General features: G+C 36.8%; 1 protein-coding gene across 3 annotated transcripts; it reads right to left on the reverse strand.

The window, feature by feature from the left end:
• Window positions 1–1,910: 1,910 nt before the first annotated feature.
• Window positions 1,911–13,634, reverse strand: LOC129269065 (dynein axonemal assembly factor 5-like). Of its 3 annotated transcripts, none has more exons than XR_010294774.1 (11): window positions 12,920–13,622; window positions 11,787–11,963; window positions 10,675–10,786; window positions 10,204–10,436; window positions 9,047–9,256; window positions 8,701–8,844; window positions 7,714–7,882; window positions 6,295–6,593; window positions 5,637–5,988; window positions 3,460–4,666; window positions 1,911–2,853 (listed from the first exon to the last, which is right to left on the reverse strand). XR_010294774.1 is itself a non-coding variant. In XM_064105281.1 (11 exons), the coding sequence occupies exons 1-10, from the start codon at window positions 13,592–13,594 to the stop codon at window positions 4,536–4,538; spliced, it is 2,502 nt and encodes an 833-aa protein (XP_063961351.1). In that variant the 5' UTR covers window positions 13,595–13,622; the 3' UTR covers window positions 1,911–3,524; window positions 4,534–4,535. The 3 variants fall into 3 exon arrangements, 2 of the variants coding, with proteins under 2 accessions (XP_063961351.1, XP_054762493.2); XM_064105281.1 differs by having other exon boundaries at window positions 1,911–3,524; window positions 4,534–4,666; XM_054906518.2 differs by having other exon boundaries at window positions 1,911–4,666; window positions 12,920–13,634.
• Between the last annotated feature and the right edge of the window lie 2,585 nt (window positions 13,635–16,219).

Below are 16,219 nucleotides of genomic sequence, written 5' to 3' on the forward strand. Positions count from 1 at the left end.
GATAGCTCTGGGGAACCTTGATTTAAGCTACGCCTACCATACATGCATAGTATACTTTTTGTAACAATCATTCAGTCTCTTCAACTAAGGTATATATCTCCTAAATAAAGTATAGTTAGGTGGTAAATTGTGCACCAATTTTTGTTTTGTGGAAATTTTGAACATAAGCGATTTAAAATATCCAGTCTGCGATGACAGGTTTTATATATTTCAATATTTCAGACTCATATCGTGTTCTTCCCTAGACATAGAAATACACAAAACACAGACTTTGTTCACTTAAATATTTCTGAGAGGGTCTAGGAGGTCGAGGGTCATATATTTTATTTTCTTTTATCAAAATGTTTGTCTAAGTCAATTGAATATGCCTATTCTTCATGTAAACTAAAATATACCCTTAGACCATTTGAATGGTGCAGTTAATAACAATTAAATATGAGAGGGGAAATTGTGAGAAAATCAGCCTTGTGGAAGGACCTCAATATGACATCCCATGCCATCTGGGCCCCATCTTGCAAAGAGTTATGTTTGATCTGATCAATCGCGATTCTATGGAAATCCAGTATTGACATAACATTTTGTACAAGAAATAAAAAAATGTCCTTTGTAAACAAAAAGAAGCACACTGAATTTTCAAGAAAACCATGGATGTATGAATATATCATAGATAGAAAATAGTTTGAACAAACATGCATTTCAGACATTGACATTTGTGGCTTTTCATAGTTGTGATTGATTGGATCAATCACAACTTTTTGTAAGACGGGGCCCAGATCTGTTTATTAATTATTTAAAATCTAATATTTTTACTGAACTAAAGGGAAATTCAAAGGTGTCATATCAATGTACAGTATATCCAAATTATCTCAGATGTGCTCTTGATAAAGCTTGTATTATTGGCAATAATTGAGGTTATATCACTGATGAAAATTTAATGTCAATATTCTCATCCATGTTAACTTCATTATTCTGGACACACCTTATAGGAGTGAACTAAAAATATGCATTAAAAACCTGGAACTTTGGGATTATATCTATATTATCTCTACTGCCTGTAAACTGTGATGAAGGCTTTTCAATTCAAGTTGTAACATGTCACTGCAACACTTAGTTTATGTAGAGCTGTAACATTTATTATTAATGATTAACAGAGGGCAAATCCACATGATATAAACAATCAAGAAAATTAAGATTTATGATATAAAGAAAATTATTTGGTTGACTTGATGTTCTCTGAAAAGGCAAATTTCTTGTAATGTTGTAGAGTGATATATAGAGGCTCTTACTACAATACTCCCCAGGGAGTGGAGATTGAGATTAAGTGTATACGTTGTGTGCTGAAGAGCAAAAATATGATGGTAAAATAAGAGATGATGTCCAAATGTTTAAAGTGCAATATAAAAGGACAATACTATAATCATATCTATGATTCTTAAGTCCATGACTAAGTTACTGAGATATTGTTGGTATGAAAGAACAAAAATACTTTCAAAATTATACGATTTCAAGAACAAAGTCTGTGTTCAAAACAGCTCACTGGCCTACAGATGGGGGACTCTTGCCCCCCCCCCCCCAATTTTTACGAAAAAAAAAAATGAAAGAGAGAAGGGTAAAATATGATATTATTTTCTAATTATGTAAAAATTTATCGCTAGATTGTATTTTTGTAATAAAAATGAGATGACAAAATATTTGCTTGCTCGCTTGCTTGCAACTTTTTAAGAAATTTAATGCGATACACCAAATCTCATCTAGCCCATCAAAATTTTTTGCTCTTTATGCCATTGAAACAGCTACACAACTTTTAAATACTGGTATCAATGGACTCGGTCCTAATCTCTCCATTGACATGCTATCAACCTATTAATTTATACACACACAAAACAATAATCAGACCCAAAAATGAATCATGAGATTTTGACACACTTTATTACAAAAAATGGAGAAAAAAAAAAGAAAATAAAGTATTAAAGATATCATCAATTTTGTAACAATTCTTTCAGAATGTCATTCATTCAATGATGAATATCTTTTGTAACAGTTTGATACCAAAAAAATCAAATATATACAGATTATTTTCATATCTTGTATGAAAAAGTTTGATGTCATAAGAGTGTAAAAAGTGTTTAGCAATCAAAGTTTGCCCAGCAATTTATTGAGGGAATCTTTGAAGAGACTTGTAAGCACATATATTTACAATGTTAGCAAGCAGTTTTTCCAATGTTTCAATCATATACATAACTGCATTTTTAGGCACAAATCAAATTTTGGATGACGATGTGTGTTAATGATAAAAACATTAATTAACATTCAAATATTCTAACTTAAATGTAGCTACTGCCAGTAATTATGGAGAAGCCCATTGTGCTTGCCATAATTCTGCATTTTGAAAAGTCTTCTGTATGAATACACTCTAATATGATACAGAAGTCCAAGAGAGAAAGAGAAAAAAAAATGAATATGGAATTTTAGGGTTTCTGATTTAATCTATATTCAAATTCATTGATGATTAAAGTGAAATGTTTAAGCATTTTATATTTTTCATACTGTATTATATACATAGTAACTTCTAGAGCCATGATGCAGCTGAGTTTAATGAAAGATTTACCAATGGGTGATTTCAAGTTCAGTGTTGACCTTTTGGTGTTGGTGTTAGGTCGATTTTTACACGAGTATAACACCAAACATAAAATGAAGATGGTCCTGAAAAGTCACTCACTAGGTGTTGAGCTGTCAATATTGTGATCTAGATTATCTTGTTTTAACTCAGAATAGGTTTTGGAGCTAGGAAACACAATCCAAAATATGCTTCCAACACCAACACCAACACCGAACTTGAAATCACCCACCAGGGTTGGGCTCAATTATCTTCTTCAATTACAATTACGTAATTGAAGAAATGTTCAATTACAATTACTTTTCAACTAAATTACATTTTTTTTAATTACAGTTACCAATTACTTTTGTCAATTACAATTACAATTTCAATTAATTTCTAGAAAAGTCAAAACTCAAAACTAAAACCAATTTTTATTCTGTATAAAACCACCTATTTCAACATGATTTTAAGTTACAGAGAAACTGACAAGATGAAGGTTCAGGTTAAACAGCACGGATTTTGCCTGTTATTCTCTTTGATGCTGAAGCATTTGACATGAAAAAGGTCACGAAATTAAATCATAAATTAAGTAAAGTTTAATGTAAAGTAATTGAATGCAATTACAAGTAATTGGCAGTAATTGAAGTCTATTACAGTTTTTTCAATTACAATTACTTTCCCGTTCAAAACTTCAATTACAATTATTTACAAGTACTCAAAAAATGTAATCAATTATGTAATAGATCAATTACCTTGTAATTGAGCCCAACCCTGTCACCCACTGTAATGATATCAGATGTGCTGTAATGAGCACCAATGTACAGTGTATAAGAAATAATGTACTTTGTAAATAACTTTATGGTTGAAATTTCCATTGTTCAGCAAGGGAACTATGCAACTGATATTCTCTGGTTCAGCAAATGATCTTTGAACATGTACTGATTATAAAAACCTAATTAATTTCTCACTTTTGACACATCCAATGCACTTGTTTTTATTGCTTTCAAATAAACTGGCAACCTGCCAACATACCGGATGGAAGATCAGAGAATGAGCTATTCTTACAAGTTATAAATTCTGAAGGTTTGCATGTCAGTGAAGAATGAATCAATCAATGTAGAGACTTCATGGTACACATTGCGTCTTTCATGGACCTAGTTTGGTCCGGAAATGTTAAGTTTGGCTGGTTTATAATAATAATAATAATAATATAGGTATATTTACCCAGGGTAGCCACTTCAGTTTCGAAAACTGTTCTACCAGCGGGCCCTGCTCTTATTATTTGCTCACAAAGTGTACCATAAAGCATCTGCATTGATTGATACCAATGTAAAATCAATGCAGAGACTTCATGGTACACATTGTGTCTTTCATGGACATAGTTTTAGTCTAGAAATGTTGAGTTTGGGTGGTCCTTTTCAGGACTATACACATGCTCACAAAAGTTTTGCTCACAATGTGTACCATGAAGCATTTGCATTGATACCAATGGGATTAAAAAAAACTCAAGGTGCAGAAGTAAAATGATAATTGACAATATTTTTGTCATATCGTGTTACCGCGATATCTCCACATAATCATAAAAGCATTCATAAATCTTCAATATGTTTTGCATATCACATAAGTTAGATATTATCAAACTATCACCCAGCACTAATAAAATGTCACATTTGGGGAGTTGCAAGAAACTTGCGATCAATTGCAAGTCTATTTTTGGTCCCTAGATCAATCATACGTCTTGCAGTTAATTACAAATTAGTGATTGAATGCAAATCTGCTCCTTGAAACAAGAAGTTTAATCTGATTTGCTACAGCTAACGTTGATCTATCAGTTGTAAAATTTCAACAGAATGTTTGCAATTGATCGCAAATATTTTCTTACAACACCCCCATGTCTTGTAACACTATAAATTGGATGAAAAGAATGTATTTACTGTTACTGCATGAATGTTTGAGTGTGTTTTATCAGCTGGTCACAGTAGATGAAGCTGCGATGCTTGTGTCGAACCGATTCTATTTCCCTGATCAGCAGAGACGGTTGGACCTTGGCGGCTTGCTTTAGTACATCTACATAAGGTTTGATGAAAGAGAAAGACAAAATATTAGTGCCATCACATGGAAAAGGAAAATGAGGACAGAGAGGGAGATTACTTAAGGAAAGGAGAGAAGCATGGAAAATAAATTTCCAAAAGGATAGAAATTACAAAAGTTACTCAGCAATTAAGAAAGAAAGAGAGAGAGAGTTAAAGACCAACAAAAAGCCCTTGAAAATGTACTGCTAAAAATTGAACTAAGTGAGATTTTACTTGATCTAAACAGGCATGATATTCCCCTCTGAAAAAAAAACTGAAAAATAGCCAATGGTCGCTAAGTCACCGCCGAAGTCCGAGGTGCCCCCGTCGTGGTTACAAGCTCTTGGATAGTAAAGAAATAGATAGTGATTTTTCAAGGCAGGTCTGCATGATAATTTTATAATTTCAGTAAAAAACAGCATGAGGATGTTCTTGGGCAAAAAGATTTCACGTAAAAAAAAATCTTAAAAAAATATTTAAAAAATCAGAATTCCGATTTCAGTCGGGAGAATATCATGCCTGTCTAAATTATAATCAAATTTCTCCTCGTACTGCATTGCACAGATGGCTCCTCTAGAGAGTTCTTTGTATCTCATCACTAGGAGGATAAGATTTCCAATTTGTTCACTTTTTGAAAAATCACCTATTTGAGAGGAATTACTAGGTAATTTATTGAGTCATGCCCTAACTGAATCCCAGCTCTCTTTATTGAACAATGAAGCTCATATGAAATTTAAAATGGAAGGCTAACACATCATGCTATGGCAGGCAAAGTTAGTATTATTCATTTTCCTTAACATTAAACTTTCTTTGAAATACAAACTTATGTAACCTAAAAAGTGGTACAGACCATACAGAAGTACAATAACAAAATTTACTGATTTTCCTGGTACATATTTTACAACAACTGAAGCTTGAAGTATGAAGTTTAGGATTTTCATACTTAAATTCTCAGAGGTACTCACCAAGCACTGCCTCCTGGATGGTCTGGTCAGGATCATCCATGTGAATCAGAAGGCCACTGTACAGGGTCTCTAGGTGAGCCTTGTACAGTCCCACGTCGTAGTCCTCAGGAAAGCAACCAAAGAATGCCCCGAATGTCTTGGCCACTGCCACCCTGATCTCGTCGCTACTGTCATCCAGGCGCTTCAGGAGCTCCATGTAGACCTGGTGCAGGCGTTCGGGGTCAAAGGTCGTGGAGCCGCAGACAGTCAAGATCTTCTGCAGGATGCGGACGGTGATGAGGCGGGTGGAACGGGAGTCATCCTCCAGGAGCGTCAGCAGCTGGACTTGGAGATCATCCATGATGGAGTCCAGCTGTTGGGTTGAGAAGAGTGTTTTAATAATCAATAAGATCCGAGAATAGGGTCAGCGCTTGAGGTATTAGAACAAAAGTGAAGAGATTATACACAGATTGAAGACAAAGAAGAAATAATAGAGGGAGAAGGATATTGACATAAATATAGCATCTTGACAGATTTAACACCTATACTATGGAAAGTTAGAGTGTTTAAGTCATTTTAGACTGCTTCTAAGGAACTGGTTAAGCATAATCTCTTGAACTCCCTCATAAACGATAAAAACAAAACAGAAACTATTGCAAATAGGGGTGTCGATTCCTACCTGCTCAGCTGTGAGCATTTCACTCTGCAGGAGGGCCCAAAGGCAGGACACGGCCGTGGTCCTGATGGCTGTAGCCGTCCTCCCGGCGTGCCACACGCAGTTGGGAAGGACCATCGTCCGAACAACGGTCAAGGAGAAGTCTCTGAACCTGTCCTTGGAGTCTAGGGTCACTGGGGCACTCATCACCAGACGGGAGAGCAGGGAGAAGAACTTGAGACGGAGCTCCGCATCCTTGTCCGGCTTGAGGTTGGTCTCCAGGATGGGGATGATGTCTTCCAGGAGGTCACCCACAACTTCACCTGAAATTGTCAACAAGCATATCAATGTATTACCGAAAATGTTCATCTCATTGGTGTGATGACATCAGGATAGGTTCAATCAATATGGCCACTAAGATAAATTCTGTGTGCCCTGCTCGGTCAGATTGCTACAAGCCAATGAAAATGTTGACAATTACCGGACTAACAGAACACTAAATTGGAGACCATGCTTTTCTGACCTGTAAAATAAACTAAGTATCTCAAACAACATGAATGAAATGGAAATGTTGGGTAGATCGAGAATTAAACTTGGTGCAAACTGTATTCCTTTCTGAATGTCTGTAAGTCACCGAGAATGTGGTTTTCTGTACATCAACAAAGCAAATTTTAAACATTTATGCCGAACATCAAAGCTAGTGCTTGAGATCGCCCCTCATGCAGAGGCAACTGAAACATACATCTGGGCCCTGTGACACAAACCTTACTGCAAAATTGAAAGGGCTTATATTTACAATTGATTTCATTGATCATATTCATTATGTACGATCAATTATCTAAACCAACTGTACAATCAATCGCAATGCTTTGTGTTGCAGACCCCTAAGGAATGTCACAGCCAAAAAAAATCATGCCTTGATCTTGATGTTTGCAATTGTAGAAATGCCAACCTCAACTGTGAAAAAATCCTATTCTTTATTTCTTTTTATGCTATTTTCAAACTAAAATCCTAATCCGTGGGGGGGCGTTGTGGTCTAGTGGTTACTACTAATGTCTTTCAATCAAATCCCATCCATGGCGTGTTTTCCTCAAGCAAGAAACTTACCAACACTGTGCTGCACTCAACCCAGGTGAGGTGAATGGTTACCCAGTAGGATTAATTCCTTGAATGCACCAAACACTTTTAGCAGCTGGAGCTACAGCTTGGGTAATATATAGTGCGCCATTAAATAGGCAACTAGATAATAGGCTCCAATATTATTATTTTCTTTTTCTTTACAATTTTGAAAACCATACCAAAAATCATCATTCTTAAAAGTTTCAAATATATTATAATTTCTAAGGGAAAAATCTAATTTAGCATCAATCTCCCCTTAAAAAACCCCTACTAAATGGGGTAAAATCCTACTTGGTAGCTCTACAATTCAAAACTAATCCTAACCTGCTTCAGAGAGCAGACAGTCAAAGACAAGCCTCTCCACGGACAGGTTGGTCCACTGATGATATGAAGACTGGAAGGACTCCAGGACTTGCTTGGTATGGGCATTGTAGAGGGAAGCAGGGGTCTCATGACCCGAGACCGCTGCTAGGTCAGTCAATGTTGATTTGACCTGTTTAATTAAATGTGGGTCACAGATGTTAGCACAACCTGGCATTTGTTGTTAATGGTCACAGTTTCAGAAGAAACATCAAGATAGAAAACAAAAGTATTTTTTTCTTGCTTACATTTATGTTTACAGCGCGTAATTTGTCTTTGATCAATTCATTGCTTATAAACTTACTTGCGGATGTACAATTTGAAATGTGAATAATAATAATAATAACAATAATTTGATTTATATAGCGCTTTTTCCAGAGGAAAAAAAAGTGCTGTTAAAGGCATAAGACAAGTTAAGGTTTATATTTATACAAGTGTGTTTTCAGATTTTTTGTTTGAAGAGGTCAAGAGATTGAAAAGAAATTAAGCCGGCCTGTTTTCTGGATTTAGGAATGATAAAGGAAGGAACAGATGAAGAACAAAAAGAGTATGTTGATCTTTGATGCTGAAATAGCAAAGAAATGTAAAAAGGAAGTGTGGTTGACAGATTTATAAGTTTGAACAAGTATTCAATAATGTATTCTTTCAGAAATGGGTAGCCAATGAAGTTCATTTTTAGTTTTTGACAGATTAAGCGATTTGTATAATATATATATACAGTATATATATGCATGAAGCAAACCTATACAAATAACTGGCTTTTATCTTTACATTTAGTCACCCGGCTCACTGGCTGGCTGGCAGAAGGGCATAAACTCTCGCACGCACCGTATCATTTTGCATCACATGCACTTGAGCTAATGCCCTTGTGCCAGCTGCATAGGAATCGAAAGACAGTGCATGCGGGACCTACCGCCCTTCTGCCAGTCAGGCAATGATTTTGTCACTGACCTTGTCTCTGAGTTCACTATCTCTTGCAGTGGCCATGATGGTGATGAGAACGGTGAAGAGTTCCAAGGTGACATCACCACACTCTTCTTGAGCAACCAGAATAATGGACATCACACAGGACAGTAGCTGATTCTGGTAATTCTTCTGTACAATGAAGGAATATGACAATAAAGAATTGCTTTGATAAGAACAGTGAAATTAAAGCTTTAGTTAGAATGTATTTATATAAGACCAAAGCTAACTGAATTCTTTTCTTTCATGAAAGAAAACAATTAGACAGGCATTACAAGGAAGAATAAATTCTAATAGCATACTTTCATTTTTAGACAAACACAAGTCTACTTACATCTTCACTTCGACACACGTCTGGCTCAGCCAACGTTTTGCAGATATCGCCGAGATATGATTTGAGGGCTGCCCTCTTTGTTCCGAGTAGAACAGAGGCAAAGGTCATGAGGACGCCTGGTCCCTGGGCAGCCTGGACCGTTGGTAAGATCAGCTTACAGTAGATCTCTGGTCCCACATAGAACCCAACCAGCTCACCAGACTTCTGAATCTGAAATATCAAGATGGAGTTGAAAACAAAGAGTTAAAGGTACTACGGTATATACTAAGCGATTTTATTGCAAGCTTTATGTATCCAGGTCCTACAAAATGAGCACGAGTGGTAAGTATGACCTTGGTATACATGTACATGCATTCAAAACATTACATGTACATGTAGATGGACATCCTGTTTCATTTGATTATTTATAAACAAAATATGTCTCAATTTCTTGAAACAAATATGACTATATAAAGTGCATTGACATTGTACTTATTGACCTTCATTCTCAAAAGCGGTTTAAATGGTACAAAGTCTTGTAATGGTATAATGGTTCACTATGATGACAGTGGCTTTCTCTTTCTTAACAAATATTGGGACTGCCATTATCAGTTGTACAATAGCTACTTAGCTTGTGGTACGCGAGCAAATGGGAGACTGAACATCAAACATTTGTACCATTGCACACACGACGTACCATCCAAAATGTACCATTGCACGGCTTTAGGAGGTGATGTCACAATACGATTAAATTCTTTGCTCTCAGTAAAAAATGAAGGAGAAATACACGCATAGCTTGCTGGCTACATGTGCAATGCTGCCTGAGGTCATGTGCACTTGTGGGATTTGCTCTTTGCTTTCAATATTTTTGCTCCCTTTTCAAAAATTACTGCAGGGAAAAACTCTTGTCTTTTAATTTTTACGCTAAACTCTGAGGCGTTGTACAGCACAAATAGCGAATATTCTTATTTGTGCGATGGTGCGAGATTTCGCATTCGGTGAAAGATAGAAACACTCTATTCAACTCGGCTAACACCTCATTGAATAGAGCATCTTTCTTTCACCTCATGCGAGATCTTGCACAATCGCACTCATGCCTATTCGCTATTTGTATATTGTACCAAATAATGCCTATTCGCTATTTGTATATTGTACCAAATACTCTGATTATAACCTACCCTGTGTACCACCTCCATCTCTTCATCGGAGCATGCCTTGTACATCCCCGCTAGGAGCGGGGCCATGTGCTGGGTGGTGTGGTCTTCGGCGTTGACCAGGAGAACGTGAAGGAGCTTCGCTGACATGATGCGGTTGGTGATGGTCCAGTCGGTCAGGTCGTTGAGCAGGCCGGGAAGGATCTTGGACATGTTGCGGAAGATGAGGGTCCTGCAGCCCAAATTGGGTCTCTCATCTAAAGAGAAAAAAATACGAAAAAATATACCCCTCGTCTTGAAATGAATATCACATCCTTGGCATCATACCTGTTTTTTTTTTTTAAACACATTCATATTATGTGAAAATGAATTTAAATAGTAACATTCACTTTGGGGGGATTTACCAAAACTAAAAGTAGGCTTTAATTGTAAATGTCAAATATTAATAGTCATTATATGATTTTAGCTGGTTCATTAATAATAATCAATACTTACTGTATCCTGGTGGAAGCTCGATGTCTGGATCAACAAAATCCATCTGATCCTTGAGATCCTTCTCATTCTCCTCAGCGTATTTCTTTCCAACATCTACCCAAAGCTGCTTAGCCTGATTGGAAAAAAATTAAGATACGAAGAAAAGAAATTGAAACAAATTATACAAACAAAGCCAGAGCAAGAGGCCTGTTTCATAAAGAGATACAATTTGGCCCACCCAAATAGAGCGAAGTCTATGAATGTGTTTATTCCGTCATAATACATATAGACGTAAAGACGAAGGTAGAGGGCGTTATGGCGCATTACGAACATTGAAAGAAAAAAAATTCGCCTTAAACACAGATGTAGAGAAATATAATTTTCAGGTGTTACATAGCATTTCACAACCTACTGCCTAAATCTGTAACATTGGATCCTAACATTGCAGAAAGTGCGGGTTTTACAGGGCTCTTTTGAGCATTCCAGGGGCAAAATCGCCCCTAGCCTCTGTTTATTTCTTTTCCCTACTTACTGTACAATAAAGGTAACTTTGCCGTAATGGCAACTACCATGGTGATTATCAGTCAATCAAATTCAAAATTTCCAAAGAAATTACAATAATGGCATAGTTAAAATATTTGTAACTCTTTATGAAAAGGGCTCCCAGATGTGTGGTTAACTTTTGACCGATAATAATCATTAGAAATTAGATGGAAATTAATGAAATTCTGTCATTCATTCTGGATTACTTGCTATATTATAATATGGAAATCAATAACACACTATTCCCTCTCCTTTTTTTTCATCAAAATATTGAATGAAGAAAGATCTACTATAACTTTTCATTGTAGGCCAAAACACATAAAAGCAATAAAAAGCAATTATGATCAACAAAACTATTCTTTTCAAATTCCAATCCCTCACCAAAAATAACCACTGTGGCATCGAATGTAAGAGATAAAAGGAACACAGTCCCCATCTAACCAAGTAATGAGGGGCACGTACATGTAAGCAGAAGCTTTAAGGCTTAAGCCTCAACACCAAAGTAAGTAAACAAAATATGTGAACTGATTCAGTATCTTCATTGCCTATCTATTTAATTGCCAATATACATTCTCTACCACAGGACTTACTTTGCTTGAGATTTCATCCAACTCGTCTGTCTGGCTTGTCAACAAAAGAGGAATTAGCTTATGATGGAAGGAGTAGCGATCGACAAAGTCAAGCAACCACCCTCCAACAACGTTAGTGACTGCTAGCCTAACCTGAGGGGACTGGTCAAAGAGCCGTTGTGCTAGATGTGATATAACCTGTCAAAGATAAATTAATTTTATGTCAGTTTTGTTTCATCAATATGGTACTTTTTTAATGGTGTTTTTTGTCTTTGGTATATTCTTGATTGTTATTGGAAGCTTGCAACTGAGATTTAAAAAAAAAACAAGAATAAGAATGCATGCAGTCAGTGTATTTAAATTCTTGTATGATGCATTGATAGGAGGGAAATATATCATCATATTATCTGATAGGCTATTATCTGACAATATCTAGAGTGATGAATAATAAACACAGGATTTGTAAAGCGCATGTATCCACCTTGCTAGGTGCTCAAGGCGCTCTTATATTACCCCGGCTAAACTAGTCTACAGATTCCTGTACGCACAGCTTTTTGAGGAATTACTTCCTGCCGGTACCCGTTTACCTCACCTGGGTTGAGCACAATGTGGGTAAATTTCTTGCTGAAGGAAAACACACCATGGCTGGGAATCGAACCCACGTCCTTCAGATTGAAAGACGAGTCTTAACCACTAGACCACGATGCCCCCACGGTAAATACATTTCCCCATTATTTCTGTAAGGTAGATATTTTCTCTGGGTTATACCCTTGGCTTGGAATCATCTCCCATTGGAAGTAGTGAGCAGTTACATCACTTTAGGTCTTCAATTCAAAGATTATAGTCACAGGTACAAATACAATACTTAATATCTGACCCATCTCAATCTCATCAACTGAATTCAAACACCCCGGCTATAATTCACCCCATCCATGTAACTACGGCAAACCTCCGACATATGACACAATGTAAAACATAGGTCCTTACTTGCACTGATTGAACTACACAAAAATAAGTCTTTGGGAAGAGTTCCGTTTTGCGAAAGCCACCCAAAGAAGAAAATATAGAACTATGAGGGTTAGGGTGGCTGTCGCAAAAGGAACTCTTCCCAAATCTTTCATGGAAAAAAAGGTTGTTTCACAATTCACACACACCTTTTCCATTGGTTTGTGATTCCCAAACTGCAAAACATCTCCAACTGTGTAAATTACTTGCACCCGAACTTTGGAATGTTGATGACTAATAGTCTGGAGTAGAGGGGCGATAAGGCTTTCTGATTGCATATGAAAATGTTGTGGAATTGTTCTAGCTAACTTGCAAGTGCAAGTGCAACTTTCTCTTCGTACATCCGCAAATGGGTCAACAAGTGTTCTCTGCAAAATCTTGACAAAATCATCAAGAAATGGCGCCGATTTATCCCCAGTTAATTCTACAAGTTTAGTCAAAAGCTGGACAAGGGAAAGTCTGAGTTCTTCTGCTGACTCCACGACTTCCTGGTTGCCTAAACGGGTCACAATCGTTGGAACAAGATAAGGGAGGATTTCTGAAGGCCGCGGGATCGTCTCCACAAACTCCTGAACAAGCTGCGCCGACAGTTCCCGGCACTTGTCAACTGGATCACCGAAGCATTTCAGCAGCGGCTTCATCTCTGCTTCAAAAACTCCTTGTAAAACTTCTGCATCGTAGGTTGGATCCTTTCCGATTGTTTCTTTTCGTATATTATCCAACGCTCTCCGTTTTGCCATTCGACTTCCTTCACTCAGACAGTTTATATGGCGAGCAATCGCCTGCCGAATCTCTGCAATTTTTTCAGTTGTGGGAGCCGCCATCTTTCAACTGTTGCCGTGACACGGAATGCTTAACGATGAGGGCGCGTATCTTTTATACCGGCATGAATACGGTAGTAATGTAGAAAGAATTCCACAAAAATTATGTAGAATTTTTTTGTGTGTATGCTTATTTCCCAGGGGCCGCGGAACGGTTTTCAAAGTGGGGGGGGGGGCTGAGCCAAAAGTGGGGGGCTGACCATGCAAAAAATCACAATCATATGGTCATTTTTACGTCTTTGTACACGGTTTTGGAAAAAAGTGGGGGCTGCAGCCCCCCCAGCCCCCCGCTTCCGCGGCCCCTGTTTCCCTCTATTTTTCGGGTGCTGAATACGAATCTGCTTGTTGCCAAACTAGAAAGGAGACTGAGGAGATGGAATAGATTAGGCCTACATTGAAGTTCGCTTGTAGTTGTATGAAAACACAGTAAAAAATGTAATAGAGGCGCCAGAATTTTTAAACTGGGGGGGGGGGGGGGGCCTTTGATTTTTCTGCTTTCACAAAAGCTAACTTGCTCCAAGAGTTTCATTCTCCTTTAAGAACTGTTTGCGGTGAATTATGAAGAAGTACTATCTCACGAAATAAATAATGCGAGCGCGAAGCACGAACTGAAAATTTAAATATCCTGAGATGATGACTCTGGACGTTCTAAACACTTTTTGTAGCAATGAACAAGATGGGTAGGCCTGTGCATGTAACTGAAACAACTGGCGCAAGGGCATAGCGCGAGCTGAAAATTTTGGATGTTCAGCATTTTTTCTGTTAACATGCAGGATGTAAAAACAAATAATGAAAACTCATATCATAATTTACCTGTAGTTGATTTGTTTTTATATTTGATTTGTGTTTGTATATATTTGTTTATGTATATGATGGAAATGGAAAACTTGTATGATTTGTGCATTTTGACTTGAACACTGGATTTTTAAGCCCCATGATATCATATTGAACATTATTTAACATAATCATGAGCCGCTGCGAGTGAAAAGTGCGAATGAAAATTTGAATTTAACCTTTCGACCTGAAAGATTAATATAAGTGACTAATATCAGTGAATGGATGAGAATATTCTCAAAATCTGAAGCGCGAAAAGGGCTATTTTGGAGCACTTTACAGCTTGATAGGATTATCACCATTTATACTAAACATTTTGTTTTCAGTTTTAAAGATTTTGGGATGGCCAAATGCCCCCATGCCCACCCACCCCCTTTTGGTGCCGCCACTGTGAAAACGAAAGGATCAAGTTCAAGGAATAAGATCAAGGTCAAGTTTGAGGGAAAATAATCATTGGACAGAGCATGCTACATGCACTTTACAAAGGCCACCGCACACCTTACGACCCGATTTTGGAATAAAACGTAATATTTTTAAATCTAATATTTTCGGAGGCATGGAACATCTTCCTGTCAATACTGTGTACAGTTCTAAATTGTCGTACAAATACTTATGCTCATGTTGAAAGATATGAGACCATCCTTACGAGACTAACAAGCATGAATAATGCATGATACCGGTATCTACCTACATAATTATGATTTTTAATGTTTTCAATAGTACCTGTAACGTAACTGATTGTATACTATATAAACACCTGTTGTTGCTACTTTGTAATAATATTGTATCAATTAGAATGCCTGCTGTACTATTTAATCATGTATCATGCGAACTATTTTATGCCCATTCTTACTTCCTTGCTCACCTCTCTATGCTCTTTTCTTCTCCATTCTCTTAATTCCTTTACCTTCTTCTAGACCTTTCTCTTATAATTGTTGTTTAGTCATGATATAGTTTTACAGACGTATCCCGACATGCACAAGCACACGCATGCTTTCTTGGTTTTACGCCTTCTTCCATGTACCTAATTTACATATAGGCCTACTGTATTTTACATTCATTGTTTTTGTACTATTTCATGTTATTGATTTGTATATTTTACATAAAAAATGGATGAAATGTCTATCGGAAGAAAAGTAAATGTTGAATTGAAATTGAAAGAAAGCGAATTTAATCGTAAACGTCATGGCAATCGTGCGATTGGCTATAAGATTTAAAACAAATTTATCCTTTACTCCAGAATGTTCAAGTTCAATTTATTAAAAAACCAGACATATTATGAGTACAAATCAATGATCAGAGTGTACAAAAGAATACATGATACAATATGAACGGTTTTCTAGGACCCCGAAGAAGCACAGCTTGTGAGTGGGGCCTTAACTTATACCTCTAAATAAGATGTAGATCTAAATGTATAAAATGACAAAGGAGAATACATAATAAACAGATATATCGACTACAAATATGTACAAAATGTACATTAAACAAGTGTCAGCATAAACACAAACACACTCACACACACACACACGCAAACACACATGACTAGGGTGGCCAACAAATACGAGATACATGTAAAACATAATAGACTCTACGGAAGAAAAAACTTTCTAATTTAACTAAGATAATTTGCCTCCGACGAAGATTCTGCTAGGATCGAAAGCTTAGGCCCCTTTTTGACTTTCTAAGATAATAGATTGTCAAAGAGGTATTTTTTACATTGCACTTTAAACCGATAAAGAGTTGTACAGTTCCTAATATCAGAAGGTAACATGTTCCACTCCTTGATACAGGTTG

Source organism: Lytechinus pictus, chromosome 10, assembly GCF_037042905.1.
Source record: "Lytechinus pictus isolate F3 Inbred chromosome 10, Lp3.0, whole genome shotgun sequence".
NCBI classification, from domain to species: domain Eukaryota; kingdom Metazoa; phylum Echinodermata; class Echinoidea; order Temnopleuroida; family Toxopneustidae; genus Lytechinus; species Lytechinus pictus.